At 39.9% G+C, this 23,204-nt stretch overlaps 1 protein-coding gene across 7 annotated transcripts in view; it reads left to right on the top strand.

Moving 5' to 3' along the window:
• The window catches only part of LOC144505093 (protein YIPF5-like), a 113,030-nt gene extending 93,227 nt beyond the window's left edge, over positions 1-19,803 (top strand). For 5 of the 7 annotated variants that reach the window (XM_078230897.1, XM_078230900.1, XM_078230899.1 and 2 more), the window contains 5 exons: positions 2,156-2,280; positions 4,542-4,702; positions 6,747-6,892; positions 9,803-9,984; positions 18,746-19,793. In XM_078230897.1, coding sequence (XP_078087023.1) covers positions 2,156-2,280; positions 4,542-4,702; positions 6,747-6,892; positions 9,803-9,984; positions 18,746-18,908 — 777 coding nt within the window. In that variant the 3' untranslated portion in view covers positions 18,909-19,793. Of the gene's footprint in view, positions 1-1,015; positions 1,327-2,155; positions 2,281-4,541; positions 4,703-6,746; positions 6,893-9,802; positions 9,985-18,745 lie in introns of all 7 variants that reach the window. The other 2 variants (XM_078230896.1, XM_078230898.1) reach the window with 2 other exon arrangements.
• The last annotated feature ends 3,401 nt before the right edge of the window (positions 19,804-23,204 follow it).

The following is a 23,204-nucleotide window of genomic DNA, read 5'->3' as shown; positions in this document are numbered from 1 at the left end:
ACATTTGTTGCAGCTGGGATGAGAAGGAATGCAAATTTTTACTTTCAATTTGCAAATATTAAATTGTGTCTTTAACTATAAATCAATTTAGTAGGCAGAGTTTAGTCCTCACTTATCATTTGTCAACAAGGTTACCTTTGAGTTTGATAAACTACAATTTCTTGTATTGCAAATCTGAGTAAGCTAAAACCCTTTGATAGCTTACATTCACTTTGCAGACTTTGCACCAAACCTGATGCATTAGAAATTATTTACTATGTTGGATGGGGTACAGATATTCCATCCTGCAGTTGATCTGCTATCTTTATAATTGCAAGCATTCACAGACTCCAGGGCAGATGACTGAACCTTTTGTCTCTTAGTACAAGAGTCATTGTTATGAGATATTCAAGTACAATCTAGGCTAACTTCACAGTTGGTGGGGAAGTGCCTTGTATTTGCTTCTGCTTCCTGGAACAACGTGAGATGAGAACAATGTTATCCCCTGGATTAGCTGTTAGCTGCATGTAGTTGATTTGGAATCTCGATATCGCTAATGCATTTTTGATTAAATACAAAATGAGTAAGACACTGTGATCTCGTTTGTATGCATTGTGTACACAATGCATACGGTAGCACAGTGGTTAGCACTGCTGCTTCACAGCTCCAGGGACCTGGGTTCGATTCCCGGCTCGGGTCACTGCCTGTGTGGAGTTTGCGCATTCTCCTCGTGTCTGCGTGGGTTTCCTCCGGGTGCTCCGGTTTCCTCCCACAGTCCAAAGATGTGCGGGTTAGGTTGATTGGCCATTGTAAAATTGCCCCTTAGTGTCCTGAGGTTTGTAGATTAGAGGGATTAGCGGGTAAAAATATGTAGGGATATGGGGGTAGGGCCTGGGTGGGATTGTGGTCGGTGCAGACCCGATGGGCCGAATGGCCTCTTCCTGCACTGTAGGGTTTCTATGATTTCTATACTTTAACGTATTGTTGGTAAGATGAAAAGAAGGGTGTGATTCATGTGTGTACTTTATTTTCTTAGCTAGCCAATATATGGTAACCACTAAAATGGAGTTTGACATGGGTAAAAATGCAACACTTCAGCATCATGGAAGCACCAGCAACACTGCATGGAAAGTGGAGATGTCATTGTTGTTTACTCACTCAATTGCAGAACTTGTTCACAGCCAGTGAAGAAAGCAAATCCAAACAGTAAAGGGAAAACGGTATCCAGTTGCTTTCTAGATGAAGAATAGTGATGGGTCTTGTGTGTCCACATTTTCACCTGTAGGCTGTGATGAAGCTAAATCATTGCTTGCAACTGGTGGACAAAACCATGCAAGATGCATTGAGGTGTGCTCAATTTATGACAAAAGTTCTAAACTTTACTGAATGGGAAATATTGGAAGCTTTCACCAAATGTTGGTGATGTCTATCAAATAAATATACACCTGTATTGCATGTAAGCTAGTTACTAAAATTTGTGCATGTGGCTATTCATGATTTTTAAGAACACCACTGTATTATGAACTTTGCTTATGAAGGATTGTACCTATAGTTCTATCACTCCAAATTTCAGTTGGTTGGGATGTAATGACCTGATCATTATGCCAATGTATTTTATCAGAGCTTCACCAGAGATAACACTTTAATTAGACTTTTTGCTTGCTAGTGTTGAGCCACACACCATATGGTATCTCTTGCAGGTTCCTTCGCTCTTAAGTTGTGATCAGGTTATTCATTTGTTTTTTTTTTAAACTTAGCCTCGTGCGGGCTTAGTTTCAGACATTTACAGAATTATATTAGTTGGAATACTCCTATAGCATTTTAAAAATGCACTTAGTATATCACAGGTCCTTAATTTCTGTGCACTGGGGATTAAGGTGAAAAGATGTGCTAAACTACCACTCTGAATTATCAAAAATATTCAGTTCAATGTCTGTGAAATATCTTAGTAAGAGTTTTAACAACACCAAGTTAAAGCCCAACAGGTTTATTTGGTAGCAAATGCCATTTGCTACCAAATAAACCTGTTGGACTTTAACCTGGTGTTGTTAAAACTCTTACTGTGTTTACCCCAGTCCAACGCCAGCATCTCCACATGTATAATATCTACCAGGAAGAATCTCGATTACTTTGTTCCAAGGGGTTAAAGACTTGTTTCTTTCTCTTTTTCTTGTAGGGAGTTATTACAATGGCTGAGTTTAATAATTTCAACACAGATTTCTTTCAGTCAAGTTATAGCATTGATGACCCAGGACAAGCTGCTTATGACCACAGTGCTGCAGGGGATCCTAACCAGAACAGGTCAGTGGCTGGAACTAACTGTGATAGGCTTACCAGAGGGCTTTAGTATTTTTCGTCCATTTGCTGTTTATAGTGACCTGCATTAGTGAATGTTCCTGTGCAGTACAGGTTGCTGTGACAGGGTTACCACAGAAAAATCCTCATTAATGTGGCTCACTGTTGGGGGCTAGACTCTGGTGCCATTTCTGCTCCTGGCAGTGCAAGCAGGATTTATATGAAGAAGGACAATTTGAATGCTTTGTAATATTTACGGTGGTGTTTGGCCACCTTATGGATCAAATAACTTTTAATTTGCAAACATCATTTCTTCTTAGTCCCTCCTGGGTGTAATAGGCTGAATGGCCTCCTGTGCTGTGTCACTCTGTGATTCATCTGCCATTTGAGGAGACTATTCCCTAATTACAGCACAAGGAATTTCAGTCATTGGCAGTGAAAATTAAGCATAATTAATCTTCATTGGTATTTTCTAATTTTATACTCATAGCATTAAACTAGATGAAATACATGGAGTGCTGGATCTGATCTTTTCTCTTGTGAAATGTCTTTTGAAGCCATGACCTAAATTCCCTCTAAGCTATGTGAGCAAAAATGATTGATCTCTGAATTCTTTCTTTCCCATTTCTGTTAAGTCAAAGATTCAAATGAATTAAAAGAGAAAGTAGCCATAGTGAAGAATTGTGAGAAGTATGATGCCGAAAATAGAATCATAGACTAATATAGTCCAGGAGGCCATTTGGCCCATGCTGCCCACTCTTTGGAAGAGTCCTACTTCCTAACGAAGCTTATCTCCAAATTCTGTGGCCTGGGCCTTGGCTCCTCCCTCTGGGACTGGATCCTGAACTTCCTGACCCACAGACCACAATCAGTAAAGATAGGCACCTCCATGATCATCCTCAACACCGGTGCGCCACAAGGCTGTGTTCTCAGCCCCCTACTATACTCCTTATACACCTATGGCTGTGTGGCTAAATTCCCCTCCAACTCGATTTTCAAGTTTGCTGATGACACCATTGTAGTGGGTCGGATCTCAAACAATGACGAGACAGAGTACAGGAATGAGATAGAGAATCTGGTGAACTAGTGCGGTGACAATAATCTCTCCCTCAATGTCAACAAAACGAAGGAGATTGTCATCAACTTCAGGAAGCGTAGAGGAGAACATGCCCCTGTCCACATTAACGGGGACGAAGTAGAAAGGGTCGAGAGCTTCAAGGTTTTAGGTATCCAGATCACCAACAAATGTCCTGGTCCCCCCCCATGCCGACACTATAGTTGAGAAAGCCCACCAATGCCTCTACTTTCTAAGAAGACTAAGGAAATTTGGCATGTCAGCTACGACTCTCTCCAAGCTTTACAGATGCATTATAGAAAGCATTCTTTCTGGTTTTATCACAGCTTGGTATGGCTCCTGCTCTGCCCAGGACCACAAGAAACTACGAAAAGGTTGTGAATGTAGCCCAATCCATCACGCTATCCAGCCTCCCATCCATTGACTCTGTCTACACTTCCCGCTGCCTCGGCAAAGCAGCCAGCATAATTAAGGACCCCACACACCCCAGATGTTCTCTCTTCCATCAGGAAAGAGATACGAAAGTCTGAGATCACGTACTAACCAACTCAAGAACAGCTTCTTCCCTGTTGCCATCAGACTTTTGAACCTTGCATTAAGTTGATCTTTTTCTACACCTTAGCTAATGACTGTAACACTACATTCTGCACTCTCGTTTCCTTCTCTATGAACAGTATGCTTTGTCTGTATAGCGCGCAAGAAACAATACTTTTCACTGTATACTAATACATGTGACAAATCAAATCAAAAAGCTCGTTTTCCCCCTTTGTCCAGCTCACTTTTTAAAAATAAAATTTCCTCGTCATTTCTCGCGCTTTGGCTAATCACCTCAAATCTGTGTCCTCTGATTGCTGACCCTTCTGTGTTTGCAAGTATGTCTCCTTATTAACTTCATCAAAACCATTGATGATTCTGAACACCACCTGACAAATCACATTTTAACATTCTCTGCTCTGGAAATAATCCCATTTTCAGTCTCTCCATGTAAATGAAGGCTCTGAGGGCACCGTTTTTAGCACCTTCAAAAAATAGAATCTCTGAGCAGGAGGTGGATACAAGTTGGAAGCAAAGAGGAATGGAATTTTTCTTTTATTTGGCTGATAGAAACTTGATATCTTAATTGTTATGATGGTCAGAAAGTGTGATAGGTAGGATGTCTAATGATTTTTATTATCCTTTTTTTTGCGTACAGGCAGTATGATAGTCACACGCAGCAAGCTGGATATTTTTATCCAACAGGGTCACAACAGCCATACACAGGACAAATCTATCAACCTACACCAACCTTCACTCCTAGCTCTCCACAGTCAGTATACGGTAACAGTTTTGAGGACGAAGCACCATTACTAGAAGGTAAAAAAGCGGCATTGCCTTTTTACTTCTGTAAGGAACTTGCAACAAGATGTAGAACTGCTGTAAAAGTACATTGTGTGACCTGTGGTTTTTATATTTACCAATCCAATGGGATGTGGCTAGATTCCAACTGCATAAATCTTCGACTTAACATGCAAGAATAATGTTTACCAAATATTTTTAAATTTGTGTGCTTTGTGCCTGACGGTTTGCTTAGCAGTGATCTGTCTCCCCCAGCTAAAGGATAGTATATTTGTGGCACTTATACATGTCTGAGTTTCTTATTATATGTTAATGTTACCTGTGTTTCCAACTTATTTCAATCTTAACTCTGGGAGTGAAGAAGAGTAAATTGTGGCTGGTGTAGCACTTTGCATCTATGTACAAAGTATTGAGTTTGAAAAGTATTTTGTAAAACAAAATTAATGCTTCTTGAAGTATTGCAAATTCCTTTACTACTCCATCCTTGATTGGTGTCAATGTGCAATTGCATAGCTAAGGAGCTGACTGGTTTCCAAACCTTTGAGTCCTGGAGGTTTACAGCATGGAAGCAGGCCCTTCGGCCCAACTTGTCCATGCTGCCCTTTTTTTTAAAACCCCGAAGCTAGTCCCAATTGGCCACATTTGGCCCATATCCCTCTATACCCATCTTACCCATGTAAATGTCTAAATGCTTTTTAAAAGGCAAAATTGTACCCGCCTCTACTCAACCTCTGGCAGCTTGTTCCAGTCACTCACCACCCTCTGTGTGAAAAAATTGCCCCTTTGGACACTTTTGTATCTCTCCCCTCTCACCTTAAACCTATGCCCCCTAGTTTTAGACTCCTCTATCTTTGGGAAAAGATATTGACTATCTAGCTGATCAATGGCCCTCATTATTTTACAGACCTCTATAAGATCACCCCTCAGCCTTCTATGCTCCAGAGAAAAAAGTCCCAGTCTATCCAGCCTCTCCTTATAACTCAAAACCATCAAGTCCCGGTAGCCTCCGAGTAAATCTTTTCTGCACTCTTTCTAGTTTAATAATATCCTTTCTATAATGTGACCAGAACTGTACACAGTATTCCAAGTGTGGCCTTACCAATGTCTTGTACAACTTCAACAAGACATCCCAATTCCTGTATTCAATGTTCTGATCAATGAAACCAAATATGCTGAATGCCTTCTTCACCACTCTGTCCACCTGTGATTCCACTTTCAAGGAGCTATGAACATATACCCCTAGATCTCTTTGTTCTGTAACACTCCCCAATGCCCTACCATTAATGAGTACGTCCTGCTCTAGTTTGCTATAAACTGATGTGGAGATGCCGGCGTTGGACTGAGGTAAACACAGTAAGAGTTTTAACAACACCAGGTTAAAGTCCAACAGGTTTATTTGGTAGCAAATGCCATTAGCTTTCGGAGCGCTGCTCCTTCGTCAGATGGAGTGGAAATCTGCTCTCAAACAGGGCACAGACACAAAATCAAGTTACAGAATACTGATTAGAATGCGAATCTCTACAGCCAACCAGGTACTTGCTATAAACTAACAGCTTAGTACTGTGAAATAAGGAACAGTAAGCACACCCACTAACCTTTGTGACCTAATAGTTGGTGTGTTTGGACCTGATTAGCATACCTATCTAATTGCATGCTTCAGGCTGCAGCCACCACCCCCACCACCACGCCCATCTCTGACCTTCCAACCTTCATTAGTTGCTGATATACCAGTAGGGATTTGGTCTAGTTATTTCTCTCTGCCCATTACCGGAAAAAAATCACATACATTTACATTGTTAACTTTTCAATGTAACCTGCAGGAAAGTAACATTTATGTTGAATGTTTGCCTCACAAGCATAATGTCCATGCAATTGATTTGATTTAATTATATGGGGTTTCTGTTTAAAACTTTCATCATGTTTGTGTTATTTTTCCAAGTAGTATTCATGTTAGTACTTAACTGGAAAGTACATTCATCAGTCACTTATTCCATGGTTTTATTTTCTTGCTTTTAATGCCCTGTTTGACTTTGATTTTCTTTTAAATTCTATAATTCTGTAGAACTGGGAATTAACTTTGACCACATCTGGCAGAAAACACTGACTGTCCTCCATCCACTGAAAGCAGCAGATGGAAGCATTATGAATGAAACTGACCTGGCTGGGCCCATGGTTTTCTGTTTGGCATTCGGAGCCACTTTATTACTGGTATGCAGTGTTTGGTATTTTGCTGATAAACTAATCGCATTACGCTGCTTTGGGCCTAACTGTTATGCTGATAGCATGCTGCTTGTCTGACACCCAAAGCAGAAATTTCCTTTAGTTACATATTAAAAACATTGAAGGCATTGTCTTTGACCCTTGCCACCAACTCCAACCCTTAAATAAAAGCTGGAATCACAGGAAATACTTAACAGGTCAGACAGTGTATATGGAGAAAGAACAAGAGTTTTAGGTTGGTGAAGTTCGGTCAGAAATCATTGACTTGAAACATTAGCTGTTTCTCATTCCACGCATGCTACCTGAGCGAGTATTTCCAACATGTTTTCTTTTATTTCAAATTTCCAGCATCCAGGAATATAGTTTTTGGACTATATCCCTTTCCCTGGCCACTGTCTGAGGCTGAAACAGTTGTTTTCAACCATGGTTCCTTATTTGATACTGAACTAAATTCCATCCCCATATCCATTCCATAGCCATGATGGCCAATTTCAGTCAGTGCCTCTACACATCTGTTGCTGAAACTTTCATCTGTTGTTGCTAATTCCTAGACTCATCTAATCCAATATTTTCCTGCACTCTCCATAAACTGACGTTAATTGCAAACTATTGCTCATATGCTAACTCGAGCCTTGGTATATACATCTATTAATTTTACCCATCTCTGCATCACCTTAATTCAGAAAAGATTCCTGATGTTAAGAAGTACTTCTGCAATAGCTTGACCTCTGGTACTTCCTTTGCCATTTTCTAAAAAGTTATTGGCGTTATCCTGACTGAAATTGCCTTGTGATCCAAAATTACTTTTTTTAATGTCCTTTTAAGCTCACGGAAGCAACCCAGCTTCGTGCTTCTGATTCTCACCCAGTGACCCTTGCTGAAAGTGTTTCCATCAGCATTAACTGAGGGTAAAAACCACATGGCTACACTTAGCCATGGTAACTCTTTGGTTGAACCATCCCTCCCCCTTCAACACTTGCTTACTGACGAAGACTATCCACTTTTGCGAAGTACCAGAGGTCAAGCTATTGCAGAAGTACTTCTTAACATCAGGATTCTTTTCTGAATTAAGGTGATGTAGAGATGAGTAAAATTAATAGATTATCCTTGAGCTTTTGTATATACCAAGGTGGCACTGCAGTCCTGAGAATAAGAACATTTTGTAGCATCCAAGTTCAGCATTAAGCTCAAAATCAGGTGTAGTGTGGGTTTAGTGCAGTGAAAGTTTGTAAGCTGCCCAAAGCGTCCATTTGAACTGCAAGACAAATTTGCAGCAACATTTTTATGCTTTGCTACTAATTTGCCTGGGGGGTTGCCCAGGGCCTGTTGATGTTTAAATATATATCATATACGTAAGAACTAGGAGCAGGAGTAGGCTATTTGGCTCCTCGAGCCTGCTCTGCCATTCAATAAGACCATTGCGGATCTTTTCATGGACTCCGCTCCACTTGCCTGCCACCACAACCCTTAATCCCTTTACTGTTCAAAAATCTATCTATCTTTGTCTTAAAAAGATTCAACGAGTTAGCCTCAACTGCTTCACTGGGCAGGGAATTCCACAGGTTCACAACTCTTTGGGTGAAGAAGTTCCTCCTCAGCTCAGTCCTAAATCTGCTCCCCCTTATTTTGAGGTTATGCCTCCTAATTTTAGTTTCACCCACCAGTGGAAACAACCTCCCTGCTTATCTTATCTATTCCCTTCATAATTTTATGTTTCTATAAGATCCCTCCTCATTCTTCTAAATTCCAATGAGTATATCCCAGTCTACTCGGTCTCTCCTCATAAGCCAACCCTCTCAACTCCGGAATCAACCTAGTGAATCTCCTCTGCATCCCCTCCAGTGCCAGTACATCCTTTTTCGAGCAAGGAGACTAAAACAGTACTTGAGGTGTGGCCTCACCAGCTCCTTATACAGCTGCAACATAACCTCCCTGTTTGTAAACTCCACCCCTCTGGCAATGAAGGACAAAATTCCATTTGCCTTCTTAATTACCTGCTGCACCTGTGATTCATGTGCTAGGACACCCGGGTTCCTCTGCACAGCAGCATGCTGCAATTTTTTACTATTTAAATAATAGTCCATTTTGCTGCTCTTCCTACCAAAATGGTGACCTCATATTTACCAACATTGTACTCCATCTGCCAGACTCTTGCCCACTCAAACTGTTTATATCCCTTTGCAGACTTTGTGTCCTCTGCACACTTTGCTCACCAATCATCTTAGTGTCATCTGCAAACTTTGACGCACTACACTTGGCCCCCAACTCCAAATCATCTATGTAAATTGTAAACAATTGCGGTCCCAACACTGATCACTGAGGCACATTACTAGTCGTTGATAGCCAACCAGAAAAACACCCATTTGTCCCCACTCTTTGCTTTCTGTTAGTATATATACACATTCAATAGTAACAAACCTCAGGAAAATTTTTACAGTAAAGAAGAAAATACTTCTCAGGGTCACATAATAGCCAGAGTATATTAACTACGTTGTGTAGGAAATGTTGATTTTCAATTTACTGTAGAAAATGTTATCAAACAGTTGCAACAAGGGAATAAAGTTAGTGGCAAGGAGTGCGTGCACTGTGATGTTCTGGTAAATAATCTGAAATTTTATGCCCTATATAGTTGGTTGTAAATTTCGCAGCATGGAGAAGACATTCCATCATAAATACTGAATCTGAGATCTGAGGAAACCATTAGATCCATACCAATACTGATTTTTCATGGCTGCGAGCCTGTTGTTTTGATCGCAGTATTTTACCATAGTTCATCTTATAAATGTGATGCTTTCTGTACTGCCTCAAAGACAACATAGAAACCAGCTATATGGTACTTAGTAATTATGTAAGATATTTCTATATCAGAATAAACATTGCCTTTTTAATTCCCTCTAGGTTGGTAAAATCCAGTTTGGCTATGTGTATGGCATCAGTGCTATTGGGTGTCTCGGTATGTACTGTCTGTTGAACTTGATGAGTATGACTGGTGTGTCCTTTGGCTGTGTGGCCAGCGTCCTTGGATATTGCCTGCTTCCAATGATTATCCTGTCAAGTTTTGCTGTAATTTTCTCCTTGCAGTAAGTATCCAACCATTTAAATGCTAACATAAACTTTTTAATTAAACGTCGCAGCGACACAATTTCATTTTTAAATGTAAGAACAAGGAAAAGATTTGTCTTGTATAATTTTGTTGGAAATATTCTTGTGTGAACCCTATCATTTTATTATATACATGATGATGGATAGATATTTTGAATATACATATGCTTTCCTACATGTGTGATTATGAACCCTGCTGATGCTCAGTGCAAAGGCATCCCAAATCCCAGAAGGGAAACTTGGAATGCCAATTCTTAACTTTTTTCACTATTTGGAGAAGAAATGTGAGAAAAGAGATGAATCCTGATGAGGAACAGGGGTCAGTCTTCTTGTAAATTATTCAAATAACAAAATGTTTATTAAACTTTAAAACACACAATACGAAAGGCAACAGTAAAGAACAGCATTTGCAATTAACTACACTAATGATTATACTTAAATTACCCCCAATTCAAATCTATCTACTTACCTAAACTCTGAGAATACCGAAAGCAACACCCCCATAAGTTTTAACACTATGAATTAAATCCAGCAAATAATTACCACACTGTAGCTTTCTTTTGGAAAACATTTCTTCTCGTCTGGGGTAGAACTTATGGGGGTCTGACACTGACTTCTGCTTTTTTTCTCTGCACAGCAGCTTGATTCTGAGAGAGAGCTCTTCTTTGCAACTAGGCATGGTTGTGATCTAGGTCCCTCGACTGCTAGTTTCCACTTTGCTTAATAAAGTGTCTGTTGCACCCTGCTACTCAGTTATTCTGCATCTCTCAATTCTTTAGTGCAGCTAAATCCCTATCAGTTTCTTTTTTTTTAATCCAATTCTTTGCTTTTCATTCATTCCGACTTCCCAACGGTGCAGATAGTTCTGTTCCAGAATAGAATAGGCATTTGCTCAGTAGTGTGTACTTTGTGTATACTGGTATGAACAATATGCTGATCTGATGTTTCAATTAATTTATTCTGTGAGAGCGGTCTGACCTCTTGTGGGAGAACTGACTGAATTCATGAATGTTTTTGTATTTGCATTTTCATTACCATGTGCCACCTTCAACTGTGTGCTCATATTGAAGGAGCGTGAGGACGAATACGGAAAAACTTGAATCTGTCTACTTTAGCTTGTTTAGTTTAGCTTGATATTGACGGCTGTCAGCCTTGTTAAAATTCTAAGTGATTTGGTGGAGGAGGAGATCAGAAATCAGTCTTTACTCAGATTAGATTTATTCACAAAGTGAAACATTTACAAGTGGATAGCTCTTAATCCTACTCGCTACCCCAGTATCAGTAAGTGTCTCTTTATATATGCTCAAATAATGAATGCCCTCCACCTGTTCTTGTTTCACTTTAATTTATAAAATTAACAGATTTTTTTCCCCTTTAAACAAATCTTAATGCTCACAACAGTATTTTGAAACAAATTGAATGATTTTCCATATTCTATATATAATAAAAAGACACCTGTTTTCTCAGACCCCCAATACTCTTGGTTCAGACACTCCTTTTCATGAAACAATCATAATTGATGACTTGCATCAACCCATTTAATCTTGAGATTTTCTTCTTCGTGCTAGCCAGATCAATGGTTAAATATTTTTCACTTTTGCTTTTTGTAGAGTAGTATGTTATCCACCAAGGAATGATTATTGATATAACATTCAATGGACAAACTGTTTTCCGTACACTACTTGTATCGAATTTGCCAAATAGAATCCCTAATAAATTAATTCCACAGGACCCAATGTTTCTGCAGCTAAAGTATTTTTAACAACCCTTTTTATTTTCTTAGCTTCCCTGGCTAAAAGACAACATTTTTCAGTTTAACTCACCAAAAATGTTAGATAACCAGCTGCACCCGAATACCCATCAGGAAGACTAGCATAGGGGCATCACTAAAATTTCATTTTCTCCGAGCCACCTAAGGATGGCAACTTAGCATGCATTTCTCTATTTTTTTTAATGTTTCTTTTGCCCTTTCCCTTAGGAGGCTTCATCGTTCTATTTTGTTCCAATATCAGATAAGCAGGTCTTGTCTGAGTGCATAACCAATCCAACTGACCAATCAAGCTTTGTACCTGCTTTGTTTGTTCTTTATTTAGATGTGACATCATCTTTCTGTGTTGACTAAGCATGACTAAACAGGATAGAAATAACCCCCTCTAAATACGATTGCTGATTTTACAGTTACTCCAGACCCATTCTGATTTATTTGATTTATTATTGTCACATGTATTAACATACAATGAAAAGTATTGTTTCTTGTGTGCTATACAGACAAAACATACCGTTCATAGAGAAGGGAATGAGAGGGGGCAGAATGTAGTGTTGCAGCCATAGCTAGGGTGTAGAGAAAGATCAACTTAATGCAAGGTTCAAAAGTCTGATGGCAGCAGGGAAGAAGCTGTTCTTGAGTCGTTTGATATGTGACCTCAGACTTTCGTATCTTTTTCCTGATGGAAGAAGGTGGAAGAGAGAATGTCCGGGGTGCGTGGGGTCCTTAATTATGCTGGCTGCTTTGCCGAGGCAACGGGAAGTGTAGACAGTCAATGGATGGGAGACTGGATTGCGTGATGGATTGGGCTACATTCACAACCATTTGTAGTTCCTTGTGGCCTTGGGCAGAGCAGGAGCCATACCAAGCTGTGATACAACTAGAAAGAATGCTTTCCAAGGTGCATCTGTAAAAGTTGGTGAGCGTCATAGCTGTCATGCCAAATTTCCTTAGTCTTCTGAGAAAGTAGAGGCGTTGGTGGGCTTTCTTAATTATAATGTCGGCATGGGGGAACCAGGGCAGGTTGTTGGTGATCTGGACATCTAAAAACTTGAAGCTCTCAACCCTTTCTACTTCGTCCCCGTTGATGTGGACAGTGGCATGTTCTCCTTTATGTTTCCTGAAGTAGATGACAATCTCTTTCGTTTTGTTGACATTGAGGGAGAGATTATTGTTGCCGCACCAGTTCACCAGAACTTTGTCTTTATGTCTGAACCAATATATTAAAAAGCCACTGAAGCCTGACTTCAACCTTAAATTTCACTTTATTTATTAATAATGCACTTTTCAAATTCCACAGTAGCACCCAAACATCTGTACCTCTCAGCTGCTCTACAAAGTTCAAAGCAATAGCCTCACTTTAGCTTTATAAAACCCATCTGCAAGGACCTTTTCTGTACAAATCCAGGCTGGGTATCCCCTCTCTGGTACATCAGAATAAACAAAATCCTTTCACCTATATATTTCCTGTTGTTTTGCCTTTCATTAGTTCATCGTCTAGTTTATTGGTAACCATCCTCAGAATAAAGGGGCTCCAATTTAAGATTAAGATGAGGAATATCTTCTCTGAGGGATGAGTGTCTTTGGAACTACTTGTCACAGGGAGAGCTGTGGGAGGGGCTTGTCCTTGTGTATATTTAAGGCTCAAAGAGAGAAATCTTTAATTAGTTAGGGGAATCAAGGGTAATGAGGAAAGGACACGAAACTGTCGCATCAGTCATGATCCTATTCAATGGGGGAGCAGGCTCGAGGGGCCAAATGGCCTACTCCTGTTCCTGTTTCTTATGGTCACCAAAACTTTATAGTCATGAGGATTCCTAAGTATTATCTCAAGACTGTTCTGTCGTCTTTTCATTATATAAACTGTTCAAGCTGCAGATTCTGCTTGCATTTTGTCTTTCGGGACTTTTCGAGATCTCTCTCTCGCATGTTCAATGACTCTTTGGTGCGCGAGTGTTTTCGAACACGAGTAGTTCTCAGACCCACCATTGGAACTTGCACTGCACTTTCCTATTTTCCATTCTTTTACTCCATTCATTCGGTCCATGAACTTCATGTCTTTACCATCATCTTGGACATTTAACCAATATTTATTGGTAGAGGGATTGAGTTTCGGAGCCAGGAGGTCATGCTGCAACTGTACAAAACTCTGGTGCGGCCGCATTTGGAGTATTGCGTACAGTTCTGGTCGCCGTATTATAGGAAAGATGTGGAAGTGTTGGAAAGGGTGCAGAGGAGATTTACCAGGATGTTGCCTGGTATGGTGGGAAAATCGTATGAGGAAAGGCTGAGGAGCTTGAGGTTGTTTTCGTTAGAGAGAAGAAGGTTAAGAGGTGACTTAATAGAGACATACAAGATGATCAGAGGACTAGATAGGGTGGATAGTGAGAGCCTTTTTCCTCGGATGGTGATGGCTAGCATGAGGGACATGGCTTTAAATTGAGGGGTGAGAGATATAGGACAGATGTTAGAGGTAGGTTCTTTACTCAGAGTAGTATGGGCGTGGAATGCCCTGCCTGCAACAATAGTGGACTCGTCAACATTAAGAGCATTCAAATGGTTATTGGATAAACATATGGATGATATTGGAACAGTGTAGATTAGAGGGGCTTTAGATTGGTTCCACTGGTCGGCGCAACATCGAGGGCCGAAGGGCCTGTACTGTGCTGTAATGTTTTATGTTCTAATATTTAAACTGTCCATTAGCTTTTCCTGCACATCCTAAAATAGTTTCATCCCTCCAATCACTGGACCCTTTTGGAACATTTGTCACTTCAGTGACCACTTTAGACGATTGGTTTGTGGATGTGATAGCTGTCCTGTGTATTGTGATCACGTAGCTACCACCATCCAGCACCTGAACTATTGTGTTCTGTCCCTCAGAACTATTATCACAAAACACATGAGTGTGAGGTAGAGATGCCTCGTCGCTTTCTATCAAGTGCTCAGGTTCTCAGAGTTTGAAATCAATTCCAACTAACCATGACAAATGAATGCTCATTGTTTGGTCACCATGTTAGATCATCACTCCCTTATCATTAGACCCTGAAGCCTCACCAGCCAGGCCTTGTGTCCCTCCGTTTGAAATACACTATGTCCCTGGAATTAAAGTCTTATCTCAGAAGGTCCTGTATGTTCCCATAGAACTCTCCAATTTTTTTTCTGAGACCTTCGCTTCAATGAAAGCATTTCACTCTGTGTAAAACTTTCAAATGTGCAGAAGAAGTAGAACTAATAGTCAGCTCTGTAGGCAAGCTGAATATTGCCCAACACAGGAAGCAATTTGGAATTCCTCCCAAATTGGTGGGGACATCCAACCATCTGAAGCAAATTCTTTTCATGAATCGCCCATTCTAGTGTAGCTGTCAACTTGCATTTTTCTTGATCTATTATTTTATGTAGCATTTCATCCATCATCTTGAGATTCGTTTCAGAATCCATTGCTGAGAGGACTTTCAGCTGCAGTATTCATGATTTCACACCCATCACTCAATGTCATTGGCAAATTCCCCAACATTATCAGCCAGAAGCTTAGCTGGTGTCCCAAGTCCGGTCCCTAATCCATTTCTCCATTTGTCAACCATCGCCTTTTGTCCTTCCCATGTATTTCTGTAAAAGACTGAATCTGGTTGCTGTTTCTATAAAAATGTAAAATAAAAATATTTCTGTCTTTGTCCAAATGAGACCATTTCTGAAATATAGTTTTGACCTCCCTAATTGTGTTAGAAGCAATTCCTATAAGGCTCGCTCGACTCATTCCTGGAAAGAAGGGATTACCCTGTGAAGGAAGGTTGGGCCTATACCTATTGGAATTGAGAAGAATGAAGGCAGTTATGGGGGAGGCACACAATGAAGTGAAACCACAACCAGATCAGCCATGATCTTGTAGAATAGGAGCTCATATGGCTGAATGGCTTACTCCTGCTTCTATGTCCTATGTTCCTAAAAGGGAATTTATTTTCCCACAACTGAACTCCAGTTAAGACCAGGAGACTGTCCATATGACACACCTTATCAGAATCCAGCAACTTAAATGTGGGCATTTAGGTAATCATTCGGATAAATTTCATCCTTGAAACCTAATAGGCGAGTCAATTCTTCCTCCGAATCCAGCTGACAAAATACTCAGGTTCTGATTTTACCTTTGTTGGGAAGCGTCGATTCTCAGGTCGTACCAGGTTTCCAGTTTAGTAGATGTAACCACATATCCACTTCATTCTTTGGCCAGTCATAAAGTTCAGACTTTGAACCTTATGCCCTGACAATTTGCACTCGCTTTCAGCCATTCTTCATGAAACTACTCACGTTGTTATCTTCTGTCTTTTTTTTTGTTTGCAACATTCATCTTTAGGCAACTATTCTCTGCCACCTTGTTAAACTTCTTGTTGAAGGAGGAGACCAGAAGTCAGTCTTTGCGCCGCTTAGATTGATTCACAAAGTGTAAATTATACGTGTAAAGCGCCTAAACTTACTCTCTACCCCAATATCAATAAGTGCCCCTTTATATGCTCTTAATTGATTTAGGGTTTTATTTAAGTAAAGTGACAGCCCCTGATGGGGTATTGAACAAAAATAGAATTTAAAGTGTACTTATCTAATTAAATTACAATGGCGTTCCTGGGGCTGATGATGCACTCCATGAGTGCCTCTTTATATGTGCTTGAGTAATGAATGCCCTCCACCTGTTTATCCTTGCCCTTAGTTTATACAGTTGGCAAGACTCACTGCTGTTGTTTGTTGGGTTTGTAGATGCTTACAAGCAGAGATGAAAGACGTGGAACAAATTTCAAAATGGAAGTTCTAGAATAGATCCAAATGCTGTGCTTTTTCTGCTTCAGAGTACAGATCTGTTATCGAAACAATGGTAGAATTTAAAGCCAAATTCACAACGATAAGCAAAGGCTTATTGTTGAATGCTGTAACAGGTTGAATGCTGTAACTATTTACTGGTTTCCATCTGCGCCTTCAAAAGCAATACCATATTTTTCTGCACACCAAAGGACAAAAGATGAATGTGCTGGCTTTGACTCTCTTTCCAACAAAATGGTTCAGGCTTACGGGATTAGATTAAACTGTGTAAACACCAAGATAGGCTGCTGGATGATGGAAACATGGAATTCAAGCTCTTCGTTGTTGATGCACAGATCCTGTGTTCTTAGCACAACTGTACAGCAAAGTAAAAGAAGCTTGAAATCAAATCAATGGATGGAAAGTTAAAGACTACCGCAGCTTTTTTAAAATCGGTGTCAGACCTGTTAAACGATACTGCATTGCAAAATGGTGCATTTGTACAAATTATTGGTGTAAAATTAATTTTACAGTATTAAATAATCTTGCATCAGCTCTTTTGCCACCTTCATTCCACGACAGTGGCATTTTACTTTGAAAATGATATTTCTACGATGTGTTTGTGGAAGGGAGAATTCTGAACTCTCATTATGCTCAAAATGGATCAAAACTTGCCTTCTTTCGCTGTGTTTCCCCCCCCCCATGAAAGGTAGATGAGGTGAAAGACAAGTGGAAGGAGCAATAGGGCAATAAAAATTGCATGAGTTACACTTGCTAAGACAGCACTTGGAGGACAAAAGTGTTTCGAACATTTTCATTTTTACTCCAGTTAGAGTCTGATTCGAAGTAAAAAGAAATCTCCATACTCCTGAGGATTTCTGGTCCCACTTTTTGAAGTACCTATACTCTCTGTAGTGACACCTCACTGAAACCAAAATACAGAATGCTGATGGGTAGATTGGCAGAGCCAGATCTCAGGTGTGCATAGGTACTGCTGAAATTTAACCAGCTAAATCCATACAAGCTCACCAGACCTGTGACTTATCCCACTAGGACCACGCTGCCAATTAGAGGTTTAACTTGCAGGATTATCTAAAGCAAGTCAGAAGAATCCTCACCTCCATGATAGGTGGAACCTGAAGGGTTACAGCTGTGACCAGTTAGCTTGGCACAAAGATATGTAGTGTTCTGGTGTATCAAGTACCTATTTGGCTCAAATATTTAATGACTAATTGTGCCCCAGGGAGTTTATCTGGATTTTAGGTTCCATAATAGAGCAGTGGTTCTTTTAATGTCTTTGGTACCTCATCTTTATTCAAAGAATAGGTTATGATTTATCTCCAGCAAAGACAGTTTTATATATCTATGTCAAAATGAAAACTTGTTTTGTGAATTGCTGAACCTTTACCCAAGTTTATATGCAACAATGTGATTAGCATATTAAATGCTTTATCTGAAAAGTTGTCAACACTGCTTAATTGCTCCCTGATTGGTTCTGCTGTAAAATAAATGTGCTGATTTAAAGGAGCTTTATGTTCACAAGTAAGAAACATTTTAGTGTAAAGTTTGAACAATTTATATCTGGAAGCTATGTACATGAAAGGTATGATTTGATTTAAATGTTTAGTTGCACCTTGGTGCTGCTTCACAAGTTGCCTTAACTACCTTAATTAGCTAATCATAAGCTGCAGATGCTAATGTGATCGTGCATCTGTTTTATGGTGAAATGTGTTAATGGCAGACGGTAAATGAAGATCAGCACATCTCTCGTTAAGATTTTACAATCATCATTTCACTACTGTTTTAAAAAAGTCTGAATATTTGTCTCAATTCAAAATGCTCCTGAATTGTATCAAATCTGTTTTTACACAACTTTCTAGTTTTCAAATTCCTATCATGGAACTCAGCGAGGAATTGTGCTCTTCTTTACACCATGCTTGTACTGCCATCTACTGGAAATGGCCAAAGCTAAGTGACCTGCCTGATTTAACCTGGATTTGAATTCTTCCATGTGTTCAATTTTATTATGGGAAATCCTACATTTTAAACTTGTTCTTCGAAATATGATAACAAGAAAATTAGGTGCAATGAAATGTTTGGTGTATTTAAGGAAACTTAACTTGAGACAGGCATTTATTTAGAAATGTTTCACATGGACTACCTAATGTTTGTTTTTTTCCCACCAGAGGAATGCTGGGCGTAATCATTGCTGCTATGATTATTGGCTGGTGCAGTTTGTCGGCGTCTAAAATCTTCATCTCTGCCTTGGCAATGGAGGGACAGCAATTACTGGTGGCATATCCTTGTGCTTTGTTATATGGAGTTTTTGCTCTGATCTCGGTTTTCTAAATGGTATTGCGAACAGAGTATGGCTCCACGTTCTGAACTCAAAACTGAAACGGGATGCAAGCGGTTTAAACACTTTCCAGCTTCCTGCCAACAAAATAGTTGAAACTCTTCTGATTCCAAGTTTCTGGGGAAGCAATTGGACAAAACGCCTTGTATTCTTAAATTTCCACTTTAAATGCTACAGAAAAAAAATACCCATTTCAGTGGTCGAAGATGTCATGAGTACAGACTGGAAATCAAAATATTTTGTCTTTACTTTTGACAGCAGGTTTCACTGATGGGGATTATAATAATATATTAAGTGGTTTCTCCTCTACCTTGTAATGCATTTTCACCATAATGTGGGCACAAAATCGCTTCTGGTTCAGACAAAATGTTTCTTTTTATTGTGAGCTGGGCTGTTGGGACCACTGCAAAGTATTCCTTCAAGACCTGTTTAAATAGAGAAATTAACTGTCCTCGGTGGTATTTATAACTCTAGCGAGAGCTGAGTGCAGTACTGAAAAGCAAAATTCAATATTTAAATCCAATTTTATCCATCTGGTAGATGGACCAAAATAAACTTCTCTCTCAAGGGAGAGAAATTTAATACTGGGAAGGAAGAGGTACAAAATGAGTTGCACACCTATATGTTGTCAAAGAAGATTCCTCGTGCTGCAGAGAGCAACTTCATGTCTTGCTTTGCAGCATAGTTAAGATTTGCAAATTATAGTCATCATTTGACCACAGTGTTTATCTGGGAAGGGAAGAAATAATCTCATTCCAGCTCCATTCTATAAATTTCAGATATTTTAATTTTTTTTTTGTTGCCTGTGTTTTTTTCTGTTCTCCTGTTTAAGCATCTTGTCCTATCCAGTACATTTGTAATAAACTGGTTAATTTCTTGTTCAACATGTGGGTATTGCTGTTATTTTGTCAGTAACTTTGTGGAACAAACACTGCCCTGAACTAAACAGAATAACATTTTCCTTTGCTGGAAGTACTAATGCTATCCTGTCATAGCACTAGGATTTAAAACCGTATTCCTAAAAATCTTAAATTGGGTTTCAATATCCAGACTCTTCACAATGGTATCTAGATTTGTATTGAGGCTGGAATTTCTGCTGGGACAAACCTCTGTTCTAATGGGAGTTTAAAAATGAGGTTTATTATTACTAGGTGTATAATATTAGAAATATATAATACTACACCTTTGCTGCCATTCATTGCTATAATTATAGACAATGATTGTTACTGAATCATTGAAGGTTTTCAACTCCTATTTTGAACAGATCACCAAAGCATGAATTCCAATTTATTGCACAGAACTGGAACACAAACCCTGTTCATGATTAAGTCTCCACCATGCAGATCTGATGAATCCAATGAAACATAGCTGTTGATTATTAAACATGTGAGAGCAAACAAGAAGGCAATTTGTCCATCCAGGATTTTGACACCAACCTGCAAATCCATCATGAAGTCCTTGCATACCCCTTCCAACTCACTGATAGTTTAGTATATAACCATCTGGTTCAGGCTTGTCCTCAATATTTGTAATTCGGCACAAATCAGTCGCACCAGAATTATATCATCACTCTTGTACCTTTCACTTCCCAACAGGAATCATAGGATAGTAATAAGTACAATTGTCTTTTAATCTAAAACAGCCTGAGATCAATTACATTACTGTGATTGTAACAGAGCATTAACCTGGGCTCTTGGATATTACATACAGTAGAATTTTCCTGAACACACTCCAGGAACTCTTGCTGCATGTGGCCTTTATATTTCTACAATCATAGTCTATTTCCAGATAAGCAAAGTTTCCCATTATTACTGCTCTATAATTCTTGCGCACTCTGCAATTTCCTTGCAAGTTTGTTCCACTACATTTTTTCCACTAGTCGGTGGCCTAACTATACTGAGCAATGTAACTGCACCTTTCTTCTTCCTTAGCTCTAGCCAAACAGGGATCCTTGACCCCTCTAGATCACCCTCTCTCCCCAGCACTGCAATGTTTTTAATTATTGCTGCTCTCTCTCCCCGCCCCCCCCCTTCCCGTCCAATCTTTCCTGAGCACCTTGTATCCAGGAATATCTTTTTTAAAATTTGATCATGGGACCTGGGTGTTACTGACTGGGCCATCATTTATTGCCCATCCCTCATTGCCCTTGAACTTGTTGGGCTGTTTCAGAGGGCATTTTAAGAGTCAACCACATTGTGGGTCTGGAGTCACATATAGACTAGACCAGGTAAGGGTGTCAGATTTCCTTCCCTAAAGGACATAAATGAACCAGATGGGTTTTTACAACAATCAACAGCGGTTTCATGGTCATCATTAGACTTTTAATTCCAGATTTTTATTGAAGTCAAATTTCACCAACTGCCGTGGTGGGATTTGAGCCCAGGTCCCCAGAGCATTACTACGTCTCTGAATTACGAGTCCAGTGCCGATGCCACTGTACCACTGCAGCCCCCAAATTTAATACCCAGTTCTGCCCTCCTTTGAGTTAGGTCTCCATTATCACCACATCATATTCCCCCGTGAGTGTCTGCGTCTGTACCTCACCAATCATATTTGCCACATACTGCTCATTCACATACATGCACTGTAAACCTAATTTAGACTTTATTACTTGCCTCCTTATGCTGAACCTACCTAATAACTTACTATTTCCTATTCTCATACTACCTATCGCTCCAAATATTCTTTTCTGGCTCCCACATCCCTATAGTAAGAAGTCCAACAGGTTTATTTGGTAGCAAAAGCCACACAAGCTTTCGGAGCTGCAAGCCCCTTCTTCAGGTGAGTGGGAATTCTGTTCACAAACAGAGCATATAAAGACACAAACTCAATTTACATGAATAATGGTTGGAATGCAAATACTTACAACTAATCAAGTCCCACATCCCTGCCAAGGTAGTTTAGTTAAACCCTTTCCAATAGCAATGGAAATTATTTTTTGTTGTTTAGCTGCACTTGGTCTGGCCTGCACAGGTCCGAACTCCCCCAGAACTGATCCTAAGAATCCAAAATCATCCAGCACCATTTCTGCAGCCATGCAATTATTGGGGGAGGCGATGGCTGAGTGGTATCGCTACACTATTAATCCAGAAACTCAGTTAATGAGCTGGGGGCCCGGGTTCGAATCCCGCCACAGCAGATGGTGGAATTTGAATTCAATAAAAAATATCTGGAATTAAGAATGTACTGATGACTGTGAAGTGATTTTCTGGTTCACTAATGTCCTTTAGGGAAGGAAATCTGTTGTCCTTACCTGGTCTGGTCTACATGTGACTAGAGCCACAGCAATGTGGTTGACTCTCAACTGCCCTCTAAGGGCAACTAGGAATGGGCAATAAATGCTGGCCAGCCAGCCCACGATGTTGTGCCGATATGGAACAGAACTGCTGGCTGCTGACAATAGGTACTCTGGCCACTCACTGAATCCTTGACCCTGGCATCAGGGCAGCAACATGCCATCCTGGATTCACATCTGCGGTGCAGAAATGTCTGTTCCCCCTCCTATAGAATCTGCTTTCAATATTGCCCTTCTGCTCTTCTTTGGGCTTCCCTGTGCAGCTGAGGAGATATCTTTGTCATGTTGAGGAGCTGTACCTTAAAAGATCCGTATCTCAAAGACAACAGTAAATCAATTTTGTGCAGAAAGTTAGTTATATTAGTTTTTGTGGCCTGCTGAGAGTCATTCTGAGGCAGAGAATCTGTTTGAACCTGCCTCAATAAGTTAGTTCTGAGAAGCAGCAGCTGCAAGGGCAACTAGGAATGGGCAATAAATGCTGGCCCGGCCAGTGACACCCACATCCTGTAAAATTAATTTTAAAAATCTGGAACTTGGGAGAGATTGGCATCATTCCTGGTGGGGGAAGGTCCTAGCATTCAACAGGGCAAAGTTTACAATTAAAATGGCTATGTATTCACATTAATGGAAGGCAACAAATTTAATTGATATAATTAATATTTAGCTTAAATTTGGTGCTGATCCTGGGAAATCAGATAAAATTATTAGTCATATGAGAAACTAAATGTTAATTATGCCTTTGCATGAATTGTATTCAGTTATGTAAAGTGTCTGCAAGATTCCTTATCAGTTGCCATGACTCATCTTGAGATAGTTGTCGGTTTCTCAACTTTTCATTCTCCCCGTAATGCACATCCCCCTCCAAACTACCCATGTGGATGGATGCTGGGTGAAAAATGATATTGCTTAAAGGAATGGTCCAAGACACCCAGTGTACAACCCCGTGACAGAGACAGCAGAGAGGTATAATCACTGCTAATTGTCCACAGTGCAA

This window comes from Mustelus asterias, chromosome 16 (genome assembly GCF_964213995.1).
Source record: "Mustelus asterias chromosome 16, sMusAst1.hap1.1, whole genome shotgun sequence".
Lineage (NCBI taxonomy): Eukaryota > Metazoa > Chordata > Chondrichthyes > Carcharhiniformes > Triakidae > Mustelus > Mustelus asterias.
The sequence above is the reverse complement of the archived record's forward strand: the minus strand, read 5'-3'. Positions and strand labels throughout refer to the sequence as shown.